Source organism: Myxocyprinus asiaticus, chromosome 35 (assembly GCF_019703515.2).
Source record: "Myxocyprinus asiaticus isolate MX2 ecotype Aquarium Trade chromosome 35, UBuf_Myxa_2, whole genome shotgun sequence".
Taxonomy (NCBI): domain Eukaryota; kingdom Metazoa; phylum Chordata; class Actinopteri; order Cypriniformes; family Catostomidae; genus Myxocyprinus; species Myxocyprinus asiaticus.
Window position 1 is genome coordinate 3,367,716 of NC_059378.1, and position 22,549 is coordinate 3,390,264.

A 22,549-nucleotide genomic window follows, 5' to 3' on the forward strand; every position below is an offset into this window, starting at 1 on the left:
ACCTTCAGCATAGTCTAATTAATATTAAAGACGAATATATCCACAGGAAGATATCAAAGGATGAACGTAAGCATGAACTACTTAATATTCAGATGAGAAGCTGCCCAAATAGGAAGGCCACCAATCACCTTCAGCATAGTCTAATTAATATTAAAGACTAATATATCCATAGGAAGCTATCAAAGGATGAACGTATGCACGAGCTACTTAATATTCAGATGAGAAGCCGCCCAAAAAGGAAGGCCACCAATCACCTTCAGCATAGTCTAATTAATATTAAAGACGAAGCCTAAAAGTTGTAAGCTATCTAAGGATAAACTTTAGCATATGCTAATATTCATGAGCTAAGCCTTCGCCGTAGCAGGATTCGATTAGCTAGATCGGGTAGAAACGCGTTTTATTGGGCTTTAACCTCTAAATAAACTGTTCTGAGAAAAATATAAAATGTAATGAGAACACATACTCTTTACTCTAGTGTTTTGAGTAGCTGTTAGCTCAGTTTTATTAAAACCGAGTTTGCTATGTCGTGTATTTCGACCAGTCATGTGACGGAATCCAGCGGGACTCCAACGACTTATTTACTCATTCTTACTATCTGTCCACAGTATTATTTATTGGGAGAACTCACTACAAGGGGAACATCATAAAACGTTTTTTGTCCATTGTATAACACCTCTTATGAAACATAAACAGAGAGAGAGAGAGAGAGAGAGAGAGAGAGAGAGAGAGAGAGAGCGAGCGCATAGCCAATTAAAATAAATTGAGACAAACCATTGAAATCATTGTTATTTTTATTTACCAAATTATTTCTATGAAATCCATAGATACTTAAATAGATTAGCATCTCTTTATAATTTTAGTCATGATGAAAATAAAACAAAATCTATCTTATAGTGTGATTGATAACATTTGTATTAGGTACATTTTATTCAAATTAACATCTTAAAAAATCTTCCAAAATATAATTCAGATCATGTTTTTGGACAATTGTCCAACTTTGATTTCATCAAAGTTAATCATCTCAAAGCCTGCTCAAACTGCTGGATTATTATTTCTGGTGTGTAAAAGAAACTTGAAAGTGAAATATGATTATATCAAGCAAATGTGAATATAGAGTATTAAAAACAACAATAAACCTTTATTTAATATCAAATATATAAAGTTGTAAACACTGTGGATTTTAAAAGAGCCCACATTCCATTGTTTAGCAAAGATCTTGGTTTGAAACATACCACATTCTTGAAGCTTCTAGCAGCAGCTGTGTGTCTGGAACAGCAGCAAACAAGGAATCACATGTATGAAACTTCATAGTGCTCATCGTACTAATCTAGACTCTGTTTTGTTATTGATATCCAAATGAATGAGACTATATGGAAAAGGGTCAGATATGCTTTCTTACTTAGAGACACTAAAGCCCAAAGTATACTTCGGTTAGATGCAAAAGCTAGGCATCTGCATAGAGGTTGCGTGAAGCAAATTTCGTCAAAAGCAGAGTGCTCAAGTACTAACTGCGTGCGGCCTGATTTTTCTAACCGCATGTACTCTGACATGCACAGTATGCGCATGGGCCTGGAATTATTTGTACTAATTAGTGGGTCCACAAAGTGGCAACACTCCCAATTGAGCCGTTGCTTTCACAAAGAAGCACAAAAAAGATGCAAAACAACAGGAGATGGTGGAAACTACAACAGAGGTCAAAAACATGTACATTTGTTTAATTCGAATCATAAAGACATCTTTATTGGTTTAAACTCCTAAAAGAAATGGTCCAGTATCTCATAGCAGTCGTAGCGTGTATGCGGCAGCCGCCAGTGTATGCGTGCACAGTCAAAGGGAATATATTTTGAAAGGCTGAGCGTTCGACTGTACGCATACACTAAAGGCCCGGATATACTTTGTTTTTCTGCGTTCTGCGCATGTGCCGGTGATGTGCACAGACAAGGACGGTGCGGGTATCAAGATAATCTAGGCCGTGCACAGGTGTAAACATTTGCGTCAAAACCGAAGTATACTTTGAGCTAAAGCGTTCGTGTCAAAACCGAAGTATATGTCGGGCTTAAGCGTTCGCGTCAAAACCAAAGTATACTCCGGGCTTAAGCATTCACGTCAAAGCCGAAGTATACTCCGGGCTTAAGCATTCACGTCAAAGCCGAAGTATACTCCGGGCTTAAGTGTTCGGGTCAAAACTGAAGTAAACTTTGGGCTAAAGCGCTCACGTCAAAACCGAAGAATACTTTGGGCTTAAGCGTTTGTGTCAAAACCCAAGTATTGGGGGGCCTGGGAAGCTCAGCGAGTATTGACACTGACTACCACCCCTGGAGTCATGAGTTTGAATCCAGGGCATGCTGAGTGACTCCAGCCAGGTCTCCTAAGCAACCAATTGGCCCGGTTGCTAGGGAGGGTAGTGTCACATGAGGTATCCTCCTCGTGGTCGCTGTAATGTGTGGTTCTCGCTCTCGGTGGGGCAAGAGGTGAGTTGTGCGTGGATGCTGCGGAGAATAGCGTGAAGCCTCCACACGCGCTACGTCTTTGCGGTAACGCGCTTAACAAGCCACGTGATAAGATGTGCGGATTGACGGTCTCAGATGCAGAGGCAACTGAGATTTGTCCTCCGCCACCCGGATTGAGGCGAGTCACTACGCCACCATGAGGACTTAGAGCACATTGAGAATTGGGCATTCCAATTTGAAAAAAATATATATATTTATATATATATATATATATTACTTGGGCTTAAGCGTTCGCATCAAACCCGAAGTATACTTTGGGCTTAAGCGTTCACGTCAAAACCAAAGTATCCTTTGGGCTTAAGCATTTGCGTCAAAACCGAAGTATACTTTGGGTTTACTTGGAAGGCCCTAATCCAGGTTTGTGCTACTATGCTGCAGTTCTGTATGAACATGTGCTAAATTCAGTCAATTATCATACAATCCTTAAATAAAAACCTTCAGATTTCAAATTAATTTGGGTCGAAGGGGGTTGACCCTGACGGAGGAGTACGCTCCGATATGCTTGATCACATTGGGTTCAACACTGTGTGCCCTCTCTCCTGGTGTCGATCTGGCTTTCTTGTACAGCACCATGTCTTTTGCATTACCCTGAGCACAAACAACCTGGTCCAGGTACTCTGCTGCTCGAATGGAAGCGTTGCCTGGAAAGAGCATAGCGGGGGTGCAGCATTCAGTGGCAGGTGATACAGTATACAGCTGGGGTGAAAGGCGTCTAACCTCCAGGAGATAGTGCCTCCCTACTAGCTCAACCATGGCCATTATATAAAGAGTCAGAAAGAGAAAATGAGGAAAAGACAGGGTTAAAGAGAGAGATGTGCAGTGGGAAAATATGAGGAGAAGGATTGTTGCACCAAACATGCCAAGTCCCACCCATTCCAGAATGCGATACGGCTCTGGATTCCAGTACCTCTGCAGACGTTCTGGGTGGTACAGCTTCACGTACAGAGTGTTGAGAGCAAACTTCCGCGAGAGTAAGTTTTTAATCAATGGAAAAAAGTCTGTCCCTGGCAGTGCATCATCCTCCAGGACAATGATGTTTTTTGGCCTCATAAGGTCCCATCCCTTCCTCAGGCAGTAAACATAATCTTTTTTCTCCTTTTCGAAGATGTTTGAAACTTCTCTGATCTTCGACCTCTCATCTGGAGATCGTCGAACAACCAGGAACTGTTTCTCCACAAGCAAGACATCCTCGTTCAAATAAGGCCCACTTTCGACATCACAAAGCATTACCTCAGCACATGGTTTATCACCGCAAGTCTTAAGGAGTGACGCAAGCCGTTGAGTGACCTGCAACAGGTAGTGATATTCCCTCCCCTCCATTCTCCTGGCTGTCACAACAGTGACCAAGAGATCTGGTTTCTTAGCAACTGTTTCTGTCAGGTCCTTCAGGCTTTCTTTAGAGTCCACACCCTCCCAGAAAAGTAGGGCCTCCTGACCTCTGTTATAGCTCTCTTCAAGAGCAGCATCACTCAATGAATCAAGATACACAGTTTTTAAAAAATAATATGAGTACAATAAACGGTGACAGCATATAGGCAGTAACACCCCAAAAGTTAAAACACATAAAAGCAGCCCTTGAGCTACAGGGCTGGACCACTGAAAGTGCTTGTTGATACATGTCCTCCATCGAGGCATCTGTGTCCTTTTAGGCTGAGATCTTAATGCACAATTCTATGCTTTAAGTTTTTAAAGCAGATGCGACTGATATGATGCACAGGTGGGATGATCCGGAGTCAAGCCAAAGAGTCACTTCCAGAAGAATCACTCCACATGTCACTGAAGCATTCACATATGTTCATACACCACCAATATCTATAGAAAAGAGTGACACACAGATCATGGGGCATATGTTAATGCCGGAAATAAAAAATTCTTGTTGAAGGAATATTTTGCTTTTAAAGGAATATTCTGGGTTCAATACAAGTTAAGCTCAATCGACAGCATTTGTGGCATAATCTCATTGGTTTGGACCGTGGCATGATGGTTAGTGCCAGACAGGCTGGTTTGAGTATTTCTGTAACTGCTGATCTCCTGGGATTTTCACACACAACAGTCTCTAGAATTTACTCAGAATGGTGCCAAAAACAAAACACATCCAATGAGCTTTGCTGGACTTGCTTGTTTTGATTATTGGGGGGATTATTATATGTAAAATGATATGTATTATATGTAAAAAATACACAAAACTATACCCCCCCCCCCCCAAAGAAAAAACAGCCATGTAAGATGTTTTATAGATGTTTGTGAATATTTTACAGGTGGTGTGACATAATCAGGTCACATGACCAGGGATTTATCTGGACTTGAATAATTCAAAAAAATCTGGAAAAATAAACCAAACTAGTTTCTCAAAATCCAAGCCATGTCAGATGTGGTTTAGGTGTTTTTGAATAGAGCTGTTCAGCTTGTAGTCCAAAAACCCAGAAGAGAATTCACCATGGGTTCCCTCTGGATTTTCTTATGAGTTTTTATAATGAGGTTTCAAATGTGAATTTTGTGCCGTATTGAATTACATACTTTTTTTTTTTTTTTTAAACACACGGCGGCTTCAAAATTCACGTTTGAGGTATGAAAGTGTGTAATTTATGTTGTATAACAAAATGTCCGCATATCGTCAAGTAATGTTTACCACAGACCTTATCTATAAATTCAAAAAACCCTATTATAAAAACCCATAGGAAAATCCAGAGGGAACCCATGGCGAATCAGACTTCCGGGTTCACCTACAAACCGACCTCATTGATGAACAGCTTTATATATCATAGGTGGTGTGACATCATCAGGTCACATGACCAGGAAGTTCTGAATATTTAAAAAATGTGTAAAAAATAAAAAACCATCGCTTGGTCCAAGATACTTTCAAAGTATTTTCAGTGCTGCTTTTAAAGAACGGAGCACATCTCGGCCTGTTAAGCAGTATGTTCTTTAGGTATGTAGGTGAGTAGTATGTAGAGATTCCGAACATACAAGTTTCATACTTCAACATTTCTAACCAACATGCACTGCCTTAAGTCAGGCATTGATCAGTTTGCACAACGCTGCATGAAGTGGACACACTAAAATTTGTGAAAAATACAATTAACCTTATTATGATAAACAAAGAGAAGTAAGATGTGTGCCAGGTGTGTGTGGATGCATTACAGGTGGTCTGACATCAATAGGTCACATGATTACGATGTTAAATAAATTTGAATGTTGAAAAAATTCATGAAACATGATGTAAAGTTACGATTCCAAAAACAAAGTCATGTAAGGTGGTATGGTGTTGAGTATATAGTACATGTGTTACAACATCATAACATATCCAAATGTTTTTTGTGCCATATATTTCTACTTCACTTGTTCGACATTATTATGTTACATCTGTATAAACCTACATTATGAATAAATGAATGTTGCATTTATATAGCACTTTTTCGGACACTACACTCAAAGCGCTTTGTACACAGTGAACAAGGGACTCTCCTCAACCTCCACCAGTGTGCAGCATCCACCTGGATGATGCGAAGGCAGTCATAGTGCGCCCGTACGCTCACCACACACTAGCTATTGGTGGTAAGGAGAGAGTAGAGTTATAGAGACAATTTATGGATGGGGATTATTATAAGGTCATGATTGAGAAGGTCCAATGGGGGGAATTTGACCAGGACACCGGGGTTACACCCCTACTATTTTACAAGAAGTGCCCTGGGATTTTTAATGACTACAGAGAGTCAGGACCGCTGTTTAACATATCATCCATAATCTGTTTTTTTAATGGTCTTTGTCCCTTTAACGCTTTAGAGACACTCCCTAACCTAGCTTGCCGGATGCAGTGCATTACAACAAGAAAACCACAACCCGGAAGGGTTAAGTTAAGTAAAATAAAAGTCAAACGAATAACACAACAAACCGTGCGTTACCTTAATATTTCGGCAACCGTGTCATGAACTCAGTTACTGAATTAGAAGAGCGAACCAGGTCACCAGAATCGTACTGTTCTTCTTCTTACAGTTTTCCGGAATCGTCCTATACATCAAACCAAAGTCATGCTTGATCATCGACGTGCACAAACAGCAGCTGAGCGCCTCCTTACCGTAACAACTGAATAAAATGCGCATTCAATACATTGGGCGGAAAATGTTTCACTGTTTCCTATGCTGCAGAGTTATAATTCCTCGAGAGGGCGCGTGATGGCTCATAAAGACGAATTGTCCGGCGTTGAGCCTCATTTAAATTATATGACATTGTTGGAGACATTTAAAACGTTTAAATCGAATAATTCCAGATATTATTTTCTGACATACAATTTGAATCAGGCGGCAGAAATCTCTAATATATATATATATATATATATATATATATATATATATATATATATATATATAATTTTTTTAATAATCTACAAGTAATCATAAACGATTGTGATTTGTCCATCTTTAAAAGCGTTTACAAAAGTAACAGTTACCATGTGACAACACGTCTGTGCGAAGCACGATGTGGATGAGACACTGAAAAACTTGCTAACCATTGAATTGAAACTATACAGTCAAGAGTTACAATAGGATAATTATTATTTATAGCCACCGTAACTGCGAGCCGATAAGCCACGCCTATTAGTATCTGTTTCAAGTTACTGGCCATTCTGTCCACTTTATTTTCAATTTCTGTCGCCTTCCAAGCACTGTAATTGCTATATCAGCACTAGATGGCAATGTGTACGTTCTGTTGTATTCGTTGCACTGTCAAAACCTATTTAGCAGAGATGGGCAAGTCCTTTTAAAATTAATGGAGAAATTGGAACGCCCAAAATGGCGGATATAGAAAAGGAAGTCCCGCCTTAGAAGTAAAAGAGCCAATCACCTTTTAGATACAGACATCGCCTGTCAATCAACTCAAGAACGCGCATGCGCATTTACAAGACAAGCCTGGAAAATTGCGTTTTTTTTTAGCGTCATCTGAGGTGAAGATGCACAATGTATGATGCGGGTGTTGTCAGATTTCAGTGCTGATTGTAATCTTGACCAACCGTGTTGGAGATTTCGGTCTTTACCCATTCAAATAGATATGAGCTGCACTTGAATGCTGCTTGTTTACATAGAAAAATAGCTGCCCAGCAGGGGTGGATTATGACTATTATGACAATTATCTTTAAGATTGAATCATCTTTTAAAGCTGAGATCCACGCAGTCCCTTTTTGTTTATTTAAGTCTTTTTTAATATCCATTCTGTTATTTACAGTCAGATTAATTCAAATACACAGCACGGATGTGATAAAGAAACCGCTCAACTGTTCACTGAACAGCCACTGTCCTTAAAGAGACTATTTTAGCGTTTGTTATACATATCAATGTAAACTCAATGTAAATACTACAAATTATGCATGCAAAAAAAAAAAAAAAAATAAGAGAAAAAGCATGTAACAAAATGTGTAAACGTGAATATATTTAAAGGGCCAATAATACATTATTAAATATTTTAAATTCATCAAACACTTTAAATATTTAAGAATAAAAAAAATAAAAAAATAGGCATGGGTTTGGAGAAACTCGGCAAAGAGTTCAGGAATTTCTGGCTTGCCCTTCCATATCTTTTCTAACTCATCAGCATTCCATTCAGAAGTGATCATCCCTATACCCTATTTAAAACAATTTTAAAACTTTAAGACAAGGTTTTGTCAAACCAACATTATATTTAGTCTTGCCAAATTTTACGTATCTAGTTAAATCAGTACTTTTGTACCACACAAAATTAAATATCAAAATATTATTTTTCCCAATCACCAGAGCCAAGTTATCTTTGTAATGTAGGGCAAACATGCAGTTATAGCAATGAATGGTACATAGTTTGTGTATCTTAAGAGGACACCTTGAGCTTTTTCAATTATCATGTTTTATATACCAAACACTATATTGGTGTTTGAAAAAAGTTACATTGTAAAACCTTTTTTTCTATAGTAAGATCACATAATAATAACAAACCATGAGATATGTATAAAAACCATAAGATCTATATAATGACAGGGCAAGCTGCATATGTAAAATAAATCACACTTTATATGTCAGTATTTTAAAAGCTTCTTTTTTTATATATATATGGTGGACATGAATGGAATGGATGTTGTATCATATTTGATACACACATTTTCAACACAATTTGTCTATAAAATAATGATATTTTAAGTGAGCACATGTTGCTTCAATTCAATAAATACTAATTTTGAAATATCAGTAAAATATAATCGTTATTGTTCATTTTACTTTATCAAAATCAGCAAAGATTTCACATCAAAAAGACGAGTGCATCACAATGTGAAGGTAGCCATTTTGGAAAATATATTACTAGGTCTTCTACTTCCAGAAGAGCATGGAAACTTTCACCAGGACGCAGTAAACATCAAGTACACTAAGTTTTAATCATGTTAATGATGTAGAGGCTCTAGAAAGTCATGTATCAAATATGATACAAGCAGCGTTATAGGGTTAAAGAGTGGCTCAAAAAGTGTCATTAGAAACTGGAAGGAAAAAGGGTTCTATAATAGGACTGAGGGCCCTCATAGTCACAGGGCCCTATTGAGGGAGCCTTGTATAAGCTGTAGGCCCCACATATTCAAGCTTATATGAAATATTTGTTTTCAAAGTAGATGGGCCACGAGACCTTGCAGCTCAGGGCCCTCCTGGGCCCCTGGGCACCGGCCCCACTGGCCCGGTCTGTAATTCACCTATGCTGCCCAGATTGTCCAAGAACATTCCAAAGATGACCGTCGTCTGGACTGAGTGGCGTCTAGCTAAGTGCAAGAACCTGTTCGGTCTGAACTGCCCTTTAGGTATGAAATACTTGTCTGTTGCAAGTGGTTCTAAAATGATTAGATTTTATGATTATTTTATTCATTTAAGATACACTCCATTTAGTTATCACAGACTCAGACTGTCCGGACTAAAATTGATGTCAAGCCAGAGGCAGCCTTATTATTATTATTTTGACGGGAATTAAAATGAGGCTGTGAGGACTTACCGTCTCATCATTGACATCCACTGAATAAAGCTTTCAAAAAGCTCCTAGATCACATCTAATTATCCACAACTTGTGTTGTCTGGATTTTTTTTCTCTACTGAAATTTCTTGCAAAGATATTTTTTCAATGCTTCATCAGCAGAACGATCCAAAAACACTTTAAACAACTGGACAACCCATTGAAGAAATTGTACGTCTGTCCCTCACAGACTCGTTGTCATTCCCATCAAAATTTAAAGATGACGCTGCTGTGAATAAGGCCACTCCAGATGCGTATGACTTTCTTTTCTTCTGCAGAACACAAATAAAGATTTTTAGAAGATTATTTCAGCTCTGTAGGTCCATACAATGCAAGTGAAAGGTAGCCAGAACTTTGAAGCTCCAAAATGCAAATAAAGGCAGCATAAAAGTTATCCATAAAGTCGCGGTCACACATACCTTTACACTGCGAAATTCCGTGGGCGAAATACAGTCATCTCAACAGGAATTCATGCGATCATGAATTTCATGCGAAGAATTTCCCCTCGTGGAGTTCAAGTTTGGTGAACTTTGCGGTGAACTTTCGCACTGTTGACCAGTAGGAAGTTGCTTGGTGGACAAGGATATCATTTTAGTGGCAAGTTTCTTTTCAATGCAACTTTGCCAGAGCATCATGTGCAGCTTTAAAAAGAAGCTGCTTGGCAGTTACTTTTCTTGGTGATTACACACGCGTTCAGCATCCATCCACGCCATCTTCGCCTGTGGAATGTCACAGCGCAAAGGTATGTGTGACCAAGGCATAAAACTCCAGTGGTTTAATCCATGTCTTCTGGAGCGATATGATAGGTGTGCGTGAGAAGCAGATCAATATTTAAGGCCAATTTTTCACATGATTCACATTCTTTGTGCATATCTCTACCTACTTGGCTGGGAGGAGAATTTATAGTTAAAAGGACATAAATATTGATCTGTTTCTATTCCACACCTCTACGCTTCTGAAGACATGGATTTAATCACTGGAGTCTTATGGATTATTTGTATGCTGCCTTTATGTGATTTTTGGAGCTTCAAATTTCTGGTCACCATTCACTTGCATTGTATGGACCTACAGAGCTGAAATATTCTTCTAAAAATCTTTGTTTGTGTTCAGCAGAAGAAAGAAAGTCATACGCATCTGGGATGGCATGAGGGTGAGTAAATGATGAGAGAATCTTTGGCTGAACTATTCCTTTAAACTGAAGTTCCACCCACATCGCCCGCAAGGCGTCATGGGACTCAGAAATACTATGGATACACTGTATATATAAATGATAATATACAATGAACCAAAATCTTTGACTAAAACTGAAAAAACTGCTGTGCTGTGACTGATATTGGTTAAAACAGGCTAATTATATTTAAAATGCAGTAGGGCTATTGGATTAAAACCACAATTCTTAAATGGCAAGCAATGTCCCATCCACCACTCTAAAAAGTTTATTAATGAAACTCAACCCCACACTTCTGAGTCATGGTCTGACACGTACAATGTTCACCTGTGTTAAGACACAGTGAAATTTAACCCACCTGTGTAATCAGATCAGGACTGCTCATTTTCATTACTGTTGATCAGGAGAAATGCTGTTAAACTTCACATCTCTCTCAGAACATATTTTCCAAGGTTTCATTTTGTGCCCTTAATACCATAAATGTAGAGGTATACACAGGGATGGATTATGACTTGCAAAGGCACCGGGGCCAATTATCTCCAAGGGCCCCCCTCCCAACTGGCCCACAAGTTGTTGAGCAGGGGTAGGGGTGGTGTTTTGGTTTTCATGCCCAAAAGCTGTTTGGGGGGGTTAGATTTCATTGTTGATGGGTTTTCGAGCGGGGGGGAATCGCCAAACTGGATTGCGCAACATTAAAGCCCAGGACCCCCTGGACAGTCAGTGGCCCATGGGCACTGGCCACATTGGAATGGTCGGTAATCCATCCCTGGGTATACAATTTGTTTTAAGCAAATAAAAAAATGGATTCTATTCTAAATTGATCTATCTATCTATCTATCTATCTGTCTGACTATCTGTCTGTCTTTCTGTCTGTCTAACTATCTATCTATCTACAGGTGCATCTCAATAAATTAGAATGTCGTGGAAAAGTTCATTTATTTCAGTAATTCAACTCAAATTGTGAAACTCATGTATTAAATAAATGCAATGCACACAGACTGAAGTAGTTTAAGTCTTTCGTTCTTTTAATTGTGATGATTTTGGCTCACATTTAACAAAAACCCACCAATTCACTATCTCAACAATTAGAATATGGTGACATGCCAATCAGCTAATCAACTCAAAACACCTGCAAAGGTTTCCTGAGCCTTCAAAATGGTCTCTCAGTTTGGTTCACTAGGCTACACAATCATGGGGAAGACTGCTGATCTGACAGTTGTCCAGAAGACAATCATTGACACCCTTCACAAGGAGGGTAAGCCACAAACATTCATTGCCAAAGAAACTGGCTGTTCACAGAGTGCTGTATCCAAGCATGTTAACAGAAAGTTGAGTGGAAGGAAGAAGTGTGGAAGAAAAGGATGCACAACCAACTGAGAGAACCGCAGCCTTATGAGGATTGTCAAGCAAAATCGATTCAAAAATTTGGGTGAACTTCACAAGGAATGGACTGAGGCTGGGGTCAAGGCATCAAGAGCCACCACACACAGACGTGTCAAGGAATTTGGCTACAGTTGTCGTATTCCTCTTGTTAAGCCACTCCTGAACCACAGACAATGTCAGTGGCGTCTTACCTGGGCTAAGGAGAAGAAGAACTGGACTGTTGCCCAGTGGTCCAAAGTCCTCTTTTCAGATGAGAGCAAGTTTTGTATTTCATTTGGAAACCAAGGTCCTAGAGTCTGGAGGAAGGGTGGAGAAGCTCATAGCCCAAGTTGCTTGAAGTCCAGTGTTAAGTTTCCACAGTCTGTGATGATTTGGGGTGCAATGTCATCTGCTGGTGTTGGTCCATTGTGTTTTTTGAAAACCAAAGTCACTGCATCCATTTACCAAGAAATTTTGGAGCACTTCATGCTTCCTTCTGCTGACCAGCTTTTTAAAGATGCTGATTTCATTTTCCAGCAGGATTTGGCACCTGCCCACACTGCCAAAAGCACCAAAAGTTGGTTAAATGACCATGGTGTTGGTGTGCTTGACTGGCCAGCAAACTCACCAGACCTGAACCCCATAGAGAATCTATGGGGTATTGTCAAGAGGAAAATGAGAAACAAGAGACCAAAAAATGCAGATGAGCTGAAGGCCACTGTCAAAGAAACCTGGGCTTCCAAACCACCTCAGCAGTGCCACAAACTGATCACCTCCATGCCACGCCGAATTGAGGCAGTAATTAAAGCAAAAGGAGGCCCTACCAAGTATTGAGTACATATACAGTAAATGAACGCTTTCTAGAAGGCCAACAACTCACTAAAAATGTTTTTTTATTGGTCTTATGATGTATTCTAATTTGTTGAGATAGTGAATTGGTGGGTTTTTGTTAAATGTGAGCCAAAATCATCACAATTAAAAGAACGAAAGACTTAAACTACTTCAGTCTGTGTGCATTGCATTTATTTAATACATGAGTTTCACAATTTGAGTTGAATTACTGAAATAAATGAAATAAAAAACTTTTCCACGACATTCTAATTTATTGAGATGCACCTGTATCTATCTATTTATCCATCTGTCCGTCCGTCCATTTTATACTTTTCGAATAGAAAGCCATTAACCAGTTAATGCATAGTGTTGCCAAAACAAGGTAAGTTGTCATGGCCATTTAAAAAAACTCAACAACTAACAACACTGTGAAAGATTTATGAGGCTCGGTCGCTGGAACGATGTGTAAACAAGTGTTAACTTTGCCACACAAATGACAACCAAGTTATGCAACACTGCAAATTTTTGGTTGAGCAGGGTACACAGGATGGGTTTTGAATGGAATGCTTCAGATGCATCAAGATTAACAGGTTTGTCCAGTGTTCTCTCAGCATCTTTAATAACACACATCTTCAGCACTTCTGCACATTCATTCTACCTGTGGGGACTGAGGTGAACACACATGGCGACCAATACAGGGCAAATGGGCTACCTACCCAGCGGAGGTGCCATTTTCTGCACCATACCTGACATCCTCTACCTGCCAGAGCTTGTAAGTTGTTTTAAATAAATTACATTAATGCATTAATGATTAAAAGTATTTATCTGACTTTAAATTATAAGCCTGTTATGTAATACTTAAGACTATTAGTAAATGTAAATTAAAATTCTGATATGTTATGCATTATAATTTTTGTAAATCAATTATTAAAGAAAGGTACAATAGAGAGTAACCTATTTATTTATTGTTTTTGGCAGCAATCACTTTCAAAAAGTCAGCCTGGACAAACTGGCCTCTTAATTTATTATAATTCATTCTAATGATCAGTCAAAATCCAGGTTTCACATGTACAAAAATGAGAAAACGGCTTATTAATAATGTAAATAAAATACGAAAGCTTGCTGAGCTTTTTATTAACAATTTATAAACAAAATGAAAGCTTGTTCAGCCAAAACTCATTAAGTCCAATATTTAAAGTAATTTGATTGATCATAGCTTGTTAAATAAAAAAAGGTACATGAATCTGTAGCACTAAATAGTTTTGGTAGGCTAAATATTTGTATTTGTTTTTGTGTATTTAGGCACTTTGATATTACTTTTCTCTTTTAACCAACTTTTTTAGAGTTTAAAGATTCCTTAGTCTATTTCAAGACAGCTTTTAAACTGCAAAACAGATGAGGATGTGCATGTCTGTTTAGTTTTGTGAGGATAAAACCATTCAATATTTCAGTTTCACTTTAAGCAATAGACTTTAGTCAAGAAACTGCCCTCCAGAAAAGCGTCAGACTCCGTAAGTGAAAATTTCTTTCTTTAATTTCTCAGGTCTTTGGCGGACTGGTGTGGTGTCTGGTAGCATCTACGTTTATCTTCCCTGCCAACCCCCAAGCATACGTGATGGCTGTGTCACTTTTTTGTTTTATCATGACTTTCCTCTGGATGATGATATTTGCCTGCGGGTCACATCGTAACAAAAGCTCATGGGCAGGCGCGGTAGGTCCATACAAAAGTCTTCTCTCCTCTAATCCATTCCCCTTTCTTTCTTTTAATCCCTTTCTTGTTCTCTCTCGTACGCACACCTCTCAGCCTCTCCCCTTTTCTACCTCTTCTCTACCCACAATATTAGTAGTACCGAATAAGAGTAAAATATAGCATACAAAGCAGAAGTGTAAATGTGGAGAGGTAGAAAAAGTGCAAAGAGAATTCGTATTATAATTAAAAGGAAGTGCCTTTTATTTATGCAATACATGTGTTCATTCACTCTGCACCATGAAATCAGTACTTATCAGGATAAACAAGTTTTAAACATTTCCTTAATTGTCTCTCCTCTTGTTTCTGTGCAGGATGTAGCATACCATGGATTTGCGGCATTCCTCTATCTCAGCTCATCTGTGCTTCTAGCTGTGGTAACCATTGGCTTCGGTCAGCAAGATGGAGGCAAAGACACACTTATTTACAAGCTGGACGTAGCTGCTGTGGTGAGTTCATAGTGTTACATGAACATAAACAAAGGTCCAATCCATAATGCCACACTGTTTTATCTACTGTAAAACACAAATGCAAATAACAAGAACGCAATTACAAAATAGTAGAGCTTGAAAATCTGACGAGACATTCAGCGTCTTGACAATGTACTACACTAATATGGTAACTATTGTTGTCTCTTTAATTTCAGGTGTTTTCCTTTTTCACCACTTTACTGTATGTGATCCACGTCATTTTCTCAGCCATCAGATGGAAATCCTTCTAAAATGTCAACGCTCAAGTTATTTAACACATCTAACAGACGTCAGTCTTGATTGTTGCACTGCCTCTTTAAAGAATGTTATGTTGATGTTTGCACCGTTTTAACATGCAAATAAATGGCCTATGGCATTCATTGTATGCATAATCGTTCATGTGATAGTAGATTGATTATCGAGTCTTCTCACTGTCATCTGTACAAACGATGTATTTGTATTTTTACTGCCTTGTTGCTGATATTTCTTTTGTAAACTATTCTTGCCACTGGTATAAATTATATGTAATTTTGATCGATATAATAAAGGAAATAAATAAAAGAGTGTAAAACGTGGCTTCGCTAGTTTGTTTGGCTGGTCATTGTTCGTTTTTGCTTTGTAAACCATGGCTGGGTCTGGGTGGGGTGGGGTGGGGGCTATGGGGCATTGCCCCCTCTAGATTGTCCTTGTGACCCCCAGAAACTTCTGACACCTCCGGTCAGAAGGCAAAATATCACAGCCCCCTCTTCCCTGGTTGGATGGCGAAAAGTGAGAAACTATTGCCCAACCAAAAGGTCAGAATGCCCAATGTATGCATGATTAGTTTTTTTAGTATGATGCATGCATAATCCTTCCATTACGGTGGTGAAATGCTGCCATGTACTTATTCTTTTTTTTTAACTCACATATGCCATAAAAACTTTTCTTTTAATAACGAGATATGTATTAAAAATAAATAAATCTCATAATAACGAGATATAATGACATGAAAACCAAACCTTTCCTCATAATAACGAGATACTATGTAATGAAAACGACATCTTTTCTTGTAATAACGAAATATTATGTATTAAAAAATATTTTCTCGTAATAATGAGATATGTCATAAATCTTCATCTTCTGTCGTTTTAGCGAGCAAAGTATGTCATAAAAATGTCATCTGGGGTCTGGGTAGCTCAGTGAGTATTGACGCTGACTGTCACCCCTGGAGACATGAGTTTGAATCCAGCCAGGTCTCCTTAGCAACCAAATTGGCCCGGTTGCTAGGGAGGGTAGAGTCACATGCGGTAACCTCCTTGTGGTCACGATTAGTGGTTCTCGCTCTCAATGGGGCGTGTGGTAAGCTGTGTGTGGATCGCGCAGAGTAGCATGAGCCTCCACATGCTGTGAGTCTCCGCGGTGTCATGCACAACGAGTCACACGATAAGATGTATGGATTGACTGTCTCAGAAGCGGAGGCAACTGAGACTTGTCCTCTGCCACCCGGATTGAGGTGAGTAACCGCGCCACCACGAGGACCTACTAAGTAGTGGGAAGGAGATAAAAGGATATTTTGTCATTAAAACTACATTTTTTCACGTAATGAGATATGTCATAAAAACGACATCCTTTCTCGTGATAATGAGATATTACTGTATGTCATAAAAACTACATCTTTTCTTTTGCTTTGGAGTGTTCGCAAAAAGGACGATAAAATAAGATTTATTTTATAATGAATTTAATATAATTAATCAAATTACAATAATATTTAAATATTTAATCTAACACAAATGAATCTTAAAAAACCTATGATGGGTTAAAATTGTAAAAATACTATTTTAATGACAGTTAGAAAATAATTCTTCATCGGCCAATTATTAAACGCATAATTGCATATGATAAATATATTGAACGTGTTCATGAGAGATTGGTCATCGTTCATTCACTTGTCTAACATAAGTTATTCTTTAGACAATGAATATATAAATATACATGCAATCCAATGATTGTCGGACATTTAAATGAATGAAACTACAGAGGCATGGTTAATGACAATAATAAAAAATTTATTTGCCACTGCAATGAATAAAACTCTTTCATATAAAACTGTTAAAGAAAAAAATATTGTACATTGATATTTCGATGCATTTGTTCAATCTAAAGTAACTTAAACACTCAAAAAATATTTTATCTTATTTTTTATATTTATTTTATTTTTTATTTATTTTTATTAAAGATTACTCAATTACATTTGATTGGATTTTGTTATTAAATTGAAATGTGTAAATATTACAATTATTATTTTTCTTTATGTCCAGTTGTTTTCGCTGCCTAAGCAGTGTTTTTGAAAGAATCTTTAAAGCAAACAAGAACGATTTGTTCACTTTAAAGACTCGTTCAAATACACAGATTCATGAACCAAACATACTCCATTGTTTTGGTTAATAATGATTCTGTGTTTTTAATGAATCATTTGAATCAACAATTCAATGACTCACTCATAACATGTAGGCATACTTTTTTACCACTTTCTGGTGTATAGAAATAGTGACTGAACGAATCTCGGTGAACAACCTGCGAATCAAAAGATTTGAATTCACTGAATTTAAAGTGTCACTGGGATGATTCAAAATCCCCACCGCAATAAAACACCTCACGCCCCACAGGTTAAATAAACACTTTCATAAACTAATCACCTGCCATAACAACATAAAACTTGCTGCCACTACCTAGATAGCACATGTAAATTTCAGAGATTGACGAGATTGAAGGACAGTTCAACACCACCGACTTCTGCTCTGTGCTGCCTCCATCACTGGACCCATTGCAGTTTGCTTACTGCAACAACCGCTCCACTGATGATGCCATTGCATCTACAATACACACTGCTCTCTCCCACCTGGAAAATAGGAACACTTATGTGAGAATGCTGTTTGTAGACTACAGCTCAGCATTCAACACCATAGTGCCCTCCATGCTTGATGAGAAACTCCGGGCTCTGGGCTTAAACAGCTCACTGTGCAGCTGGATCCTGGACTTCCTGTCAAGCAGACACCAGGTGGTTAGAATGGGCAGTAACATCTCCTCATCACTGACCCTCAACACTGGAGCCCCACAGGGCTGTGTTCTCAGCCCACTCCTGTATTCCCTGTACACACATGACTGTGTGGCAACACACAGCTCCAATACCATCATTAAGTTTGCTGATGATACGACGGTGGTAGTTCTGATCACTGACAATGATGAATCAGCCTACAGAGAGGAGATGCACACTCTGACACGCTGGTGTCAGGAGCACAACCTCTCCCTCAACGTCAGTAAGACAAAGGATCTTGTGGTGGACTTCAGGAGAAAAGACAGAGAACACAGCCCCAACACCATCAATGGAGCACCAGTGGAGAGAGTCAGCAGCTTCAAGTTCCTTGGTGTCCACATCACTGAGGAACTCACATGGTCCGTCCACACTGAGGCCGTTGTGAAGAAGGCTCATCAGCGCCTCTTCTCCCTGAGACGGCTGAGAGAGTTTGGAATGAACCAACACATCCTCACACGGTTCTACACCAGCACTGTAGAGAGCATCCTGACTGGTTGCATCACTGCCTGGTATAGCAACAGCACCGCCCACAACCGCAAAGCCCTGCAAAGGGTGGTGCCAACTGCCAGACACATCATCGGAGGTGAGCTTCCTCCCTCCAGGACATATACACCAGGAGGTGTGTGAAAAAAGCTCGGAGGATCATCAGAGACTCCAGACACCCGAGCCATGGGCTGCTCTCACTGCTACCATCAGGCAGGCGGTATCGCAGCATCAGGACCCGCACCAGCTGACTTCATGACAGCTTCTTCCCCCAAGCAATCAGACTTTTGAACTCTTGATCTCTCACGATCAATATACATCAGCACTGCACTTTATTAATCTTATTATCTCACACTGGACTGTCATAAATTATATTCTCTCTTAACAACACACTGGCAACTGACTATCAACCGACAGCCTGAATGCCAATATAGCACAATACAACATACTGTATATTTTATATATTCTTTTTTTAATTGTATAATGTGTATTCTATATTGTGTGTATTGTATAATGTAAATTGTATGTTATTATTTGTATATTGTGTTGTGTGTAATTGTGTATATTAGATATGTAAATTGTGATGTGTAAATCTGATGTTTATTATAAATTGGTATATGTCTCATCACTGTCATGACTGCTATGTTGCTCAGAACTGCACCCAAGAATTTCAAACACTATTGCACTTGTGTATATGGTTGTGTGACAATAAAGTGATTTGATTTTGATTTGAGATGTCTGTTTAAGAGTGTTTCATCCGGAAAGCATCGCATTCTAATTAACATCTGCTAAACATCTTAAAAAGATCAGATTTACAAACATTCTAAATCATAAACATCTCAAAGACATGACATCTGAGAGGAAACGTACACTTGTAGATTTATTGCAGATTAGCAAACAACCTAAAAAATACATCTTCCAGAAAACACATAAAATAGATGCATGGGTGATATGCGTGTGCTATCAGGTTATGCAAAGGCATTTTAGGCAGTTGCCAAGGTGGTGCAATGTTGGTAATAGTATGAGAAATAATACTAATGATACTTGACTTAATCACCACTAATAATATGTAGGAATAAGGCTTTTGCATTAAACAAGCCTAGTAACTGCAGATGTGCAGAACTACATGCACTCTTGGATGGTTTGTGCATTGGTGCCGCTTGGCACTTGGGTAGATACGAGGTTTGTTTTGGTGTGTCTGTTTGTTTTCTAAGCATGTGCAATTGTGTTTCTGTTTTTGAAGATTAAACGATTTTCATCCTGTTGTTACAAGAACAGAACTGGTTTATCCTGCTCTTAAAAGTTTTGGTATGCAAGTATGGGTGAGGGTGGGACACAGGGAGTGTGAGTTCACACTTGTCTGTGACAGAGGACAATAGTGTGAGGATATCAGTGAACTGTATCTCATATTTAATTAATGAGTGTATGGCAGGTGGGTGAAGTGACTCCCAAGAATCCAGGTGTATCATCCTGTGACTTCGATATCCTACGGTATTTACAATGACCCCAAATATATTTGGGCATATAAGCCACACTTAAAAAATGCATTAATGTAAGTGCACTATTAGATAACAAAATGTAATGTGTTTAATGTGTTTACATGACCACATACATTGTTATCTTATTAAGTATAATCAATGTAAGAACACACGTTAACACGCTTACTGGCATTTACTCAAGTGAAGTGAACACAATGGGACCAAACAACGGAAGTATGATGAACAGCTACATATGATACAGATCACCTACATCATGCTAAATAATGAACCATGTCCACAGGTTTGCCATTAGGGTTGCTACCTGTCTCATATTTAAAGATGAAATGATGCGTCGCATATCGAATCAATAAGGGACACAATTTGTCCCATATTTAAGATGGTCCGATATCGAAAATCATTCAAGATCATTAATTTAACCTTGATATTTGTTGTACATTTTGTTTTTGGTGGAAAAGGGACCTGAAAAGACCACACAATTGTGCTAAAACTGTGGACGGTGTGGTAAGGGACCGTCTGAAAAGACCACACATTGTGCTAAAACGTGCTAAAACTGTGGACAGTGTGGTAAGGGACCATCTGAAAATACCACACATTGTACTAAAATGTGCTAAAACTGTGGACGGTGTGGTGTGGGACCGTCTGAAAAGACCACACATTGTGCTAAAACATGATAAAACTATGGACGGTGTGGTAAAGGACCATCTGAAAAGACCACACATTGTGCTAAAACGTGCTAAAACTGTGGATGGTGTGGTAAGTGACTGTCTGAAAAGACCACACACAGTGCTAAAACGTGCTGAAACTGGGGACAGTATGGTAAGGGACCATCTGAAAAGACCACACATTGTACTAAAACGTACTAAAACTGTGGCCAGTGTGGTAAGGGACCGTCTGAAAAGACCACACATTATGCTAACACATGCAGAAACTGGGGACGGTATGGTAAGGGACCATCAGAAAAGACCACACATTGTGCTAAAACTGTGGCCAGTGTGGTAAGGGACCGTCTGAAAAGACCACACATTGTGCTAAAACTGTGGCCAGTGTGGTAAGGGACCATCTGAAAAGACCACACATTGAGCTAAAACGTGCTGAAACTGGGGATGGTGTGGTAAGGGACCATCTGAAAAGACCACACGTTGTTCTAAAACATGCTGAAACTCTGGACGATGTGGTAAGGGACCGTCTGAAAATGTCAGCACCTCTCCCCTTATTTAAATAGGCCATATTTAAATATATAAAAGTGAAAAGCTATCGGTCATCATTGTTTTAATCATAAAACTGCCTGGAGTTATTTGTAACATTTATAAATGCCCACAGAGGGTTACAGACAGACACTTCAAAGTTAAACGTGAATAGCACCACGGCAGAGAACACCATTCATATAAAGTAGGCGCCATAGGGCAAACTTAGCGGTTTTGTCCACTAGAGGGTATTGTGCATAAGCATCAATTATAGCCCTCATTGTTTTTATCATGAATGTCCCTTAATTCAGTGTAGTTTATGTAACAGTGACGTAACTTGCCAACACATTGAATGTAATCTAGAGAGAGACATGCATGTGCATGCTGAAGAGGACTGGAATGTTCCTTTGATTGCTAATATAGGCCTATTTAAGTGTGTATTACCGTGTATTTTACACTGTAAGTAAATTACATGCTGAAGATGTTCTTAGTTATGTGACAGAAATGTATTTGACGTGTTTTCTCTCTCTCTCTCTCTCTCTCTCTCTCATACACATACACTAAATTGGATGTACTGTATTCAGATTCATAGTGTCAAAAACGTGTTTGACTAAGAGAAGAGGTGATCAAAGGAAAAATAGCTTTGCAAGGTGTGATTGTCACCTGTAATCTCAAATACTTCAGAGCCTGTTCCTTAGTCACCCAGCGCTGATGTTTTGGATTCATGGTTAAAAATAGTTGATCTAGTGGAACTTCAACATGGATAAGACTCAAGATGTGTTCCCAATGTCTATCAAACATGTAGAAATTTTCTGGCTGGTGTTTTACTAGATGTCTTGTAATGCTTTAATCCAGTATCCGTCCTAGCTTATTGGGCAAAACTCCATGTGGTGGCCTCCCATCAGTGTGTTTGTAACCCACCGAAACCACAGCCTCTCACCACCCACCCCTTGAGCCTTTCTCCCAGAGCAGTTTCGCTGTACACAAACAACATACAGAGAGAACATTTTAAGAAAAGTTAGTATTTATTATTATTATTATTCTACTTTCTAAATTTCAATAAACAAAATGAAAAGGAACCTGAGGAAACAAATTGCACGTCTAAAACTTTAGCATAAAAACAAATACATTAAAGGATTAGTTCACCCAAAACTGGTATTTATTCACATCTGTGTTGTTATAACCCAATATGACTTTCTGTCTTTCTTAAC

At 38.7% G+C, this 22,549-nt stretch overlaps 2 protein-coding genes across 2 annotated transcripts; one reads left to right on the forward strand and one right to left on the reverse strand.

Annotated features, from left to right (window-relative positions):
* Positions 1–786: 786 nt before the first annotated feature.
* Positions 787–6,592, reverse strand: LOC127425796 (post-GPI attachment to proteins factor 4-like). The gene is made up of 2 exons (XM_051672055.1): positions 6,413–6,592; positions 787–4,322 (listed from the first exon to the last, which is right to left on the reverse strand). The coding sequence occupies exon 2, from the start codon at positions 4,143–4,145 to the stop codon at positions 2,955–2,957; it is 1,191 nt and encodes a 396-aa protein (XP_051528015.1). The 5' UTR covers positions 4,146–4,322; positions 6,413–6,592; the 3' UTR covers positions 787–2,954.
* Positions 6,593–13,490: 6,898 nt separating this feature from the next.
* On the forward strand, positions 13,491–15,669 carry LOC127425798 (myelin and lymphocyte protein-like). Its single transcript, XM_051672057.1, has 4 exons — positions 13,491–13,654; positions 14,426–14,593; positions 14,944–15,078; positions 15,276–15,669. The coding sequence occupies exons 1-4, from the start codon at positions 13,565–13,567 to the stop codon at positions 15,348–15,350; spliced, it is 468 nt and encodes a 155-aa protein (XP_051528017.1). The 5' UTR covers positions 13,491–13,564; the 3' UTR covers positions 15,351–15,669.
* Positions 15,670–22,549: the final 6,880 nt, after the last annotated feature.

What these genes read in the sequence shown, in the direction of transcription:
- LOC127425798 (XM_051672057.1), top strand. Translation starts at nt 13,565, where the DNA reads ATGGCGACCAATACAGGGCAAATGGGCTACCTACCCAGCGGAGGTGCC. An exon ending in AAAGCTCATGGGCAGGCGCG is followed by an intron (nt 14,594 to 14,943) that starts GTAGGTCCATAC and finishes GTTTCTGTGCAG; the next exon opens with GATGTAGCATACCATGGATT. An exon ending in AGCTGGACGTAGCTGCTGTG is followed by an intron (nt 15,079 to 15,275) that starts GTGAGTTCATAG and finishes CTTTAATTTCAG; the next exon opens with GTGTTTTCCTTTTTCACCAC.
- LOC127425796 (XM_051672055.1), bottom strand. Translation starts at nt 4,145, where the DNA reads ATGCCTCGATGGAGGACATGTATCAACAAGCACTTTCAGTGGTCCAGC.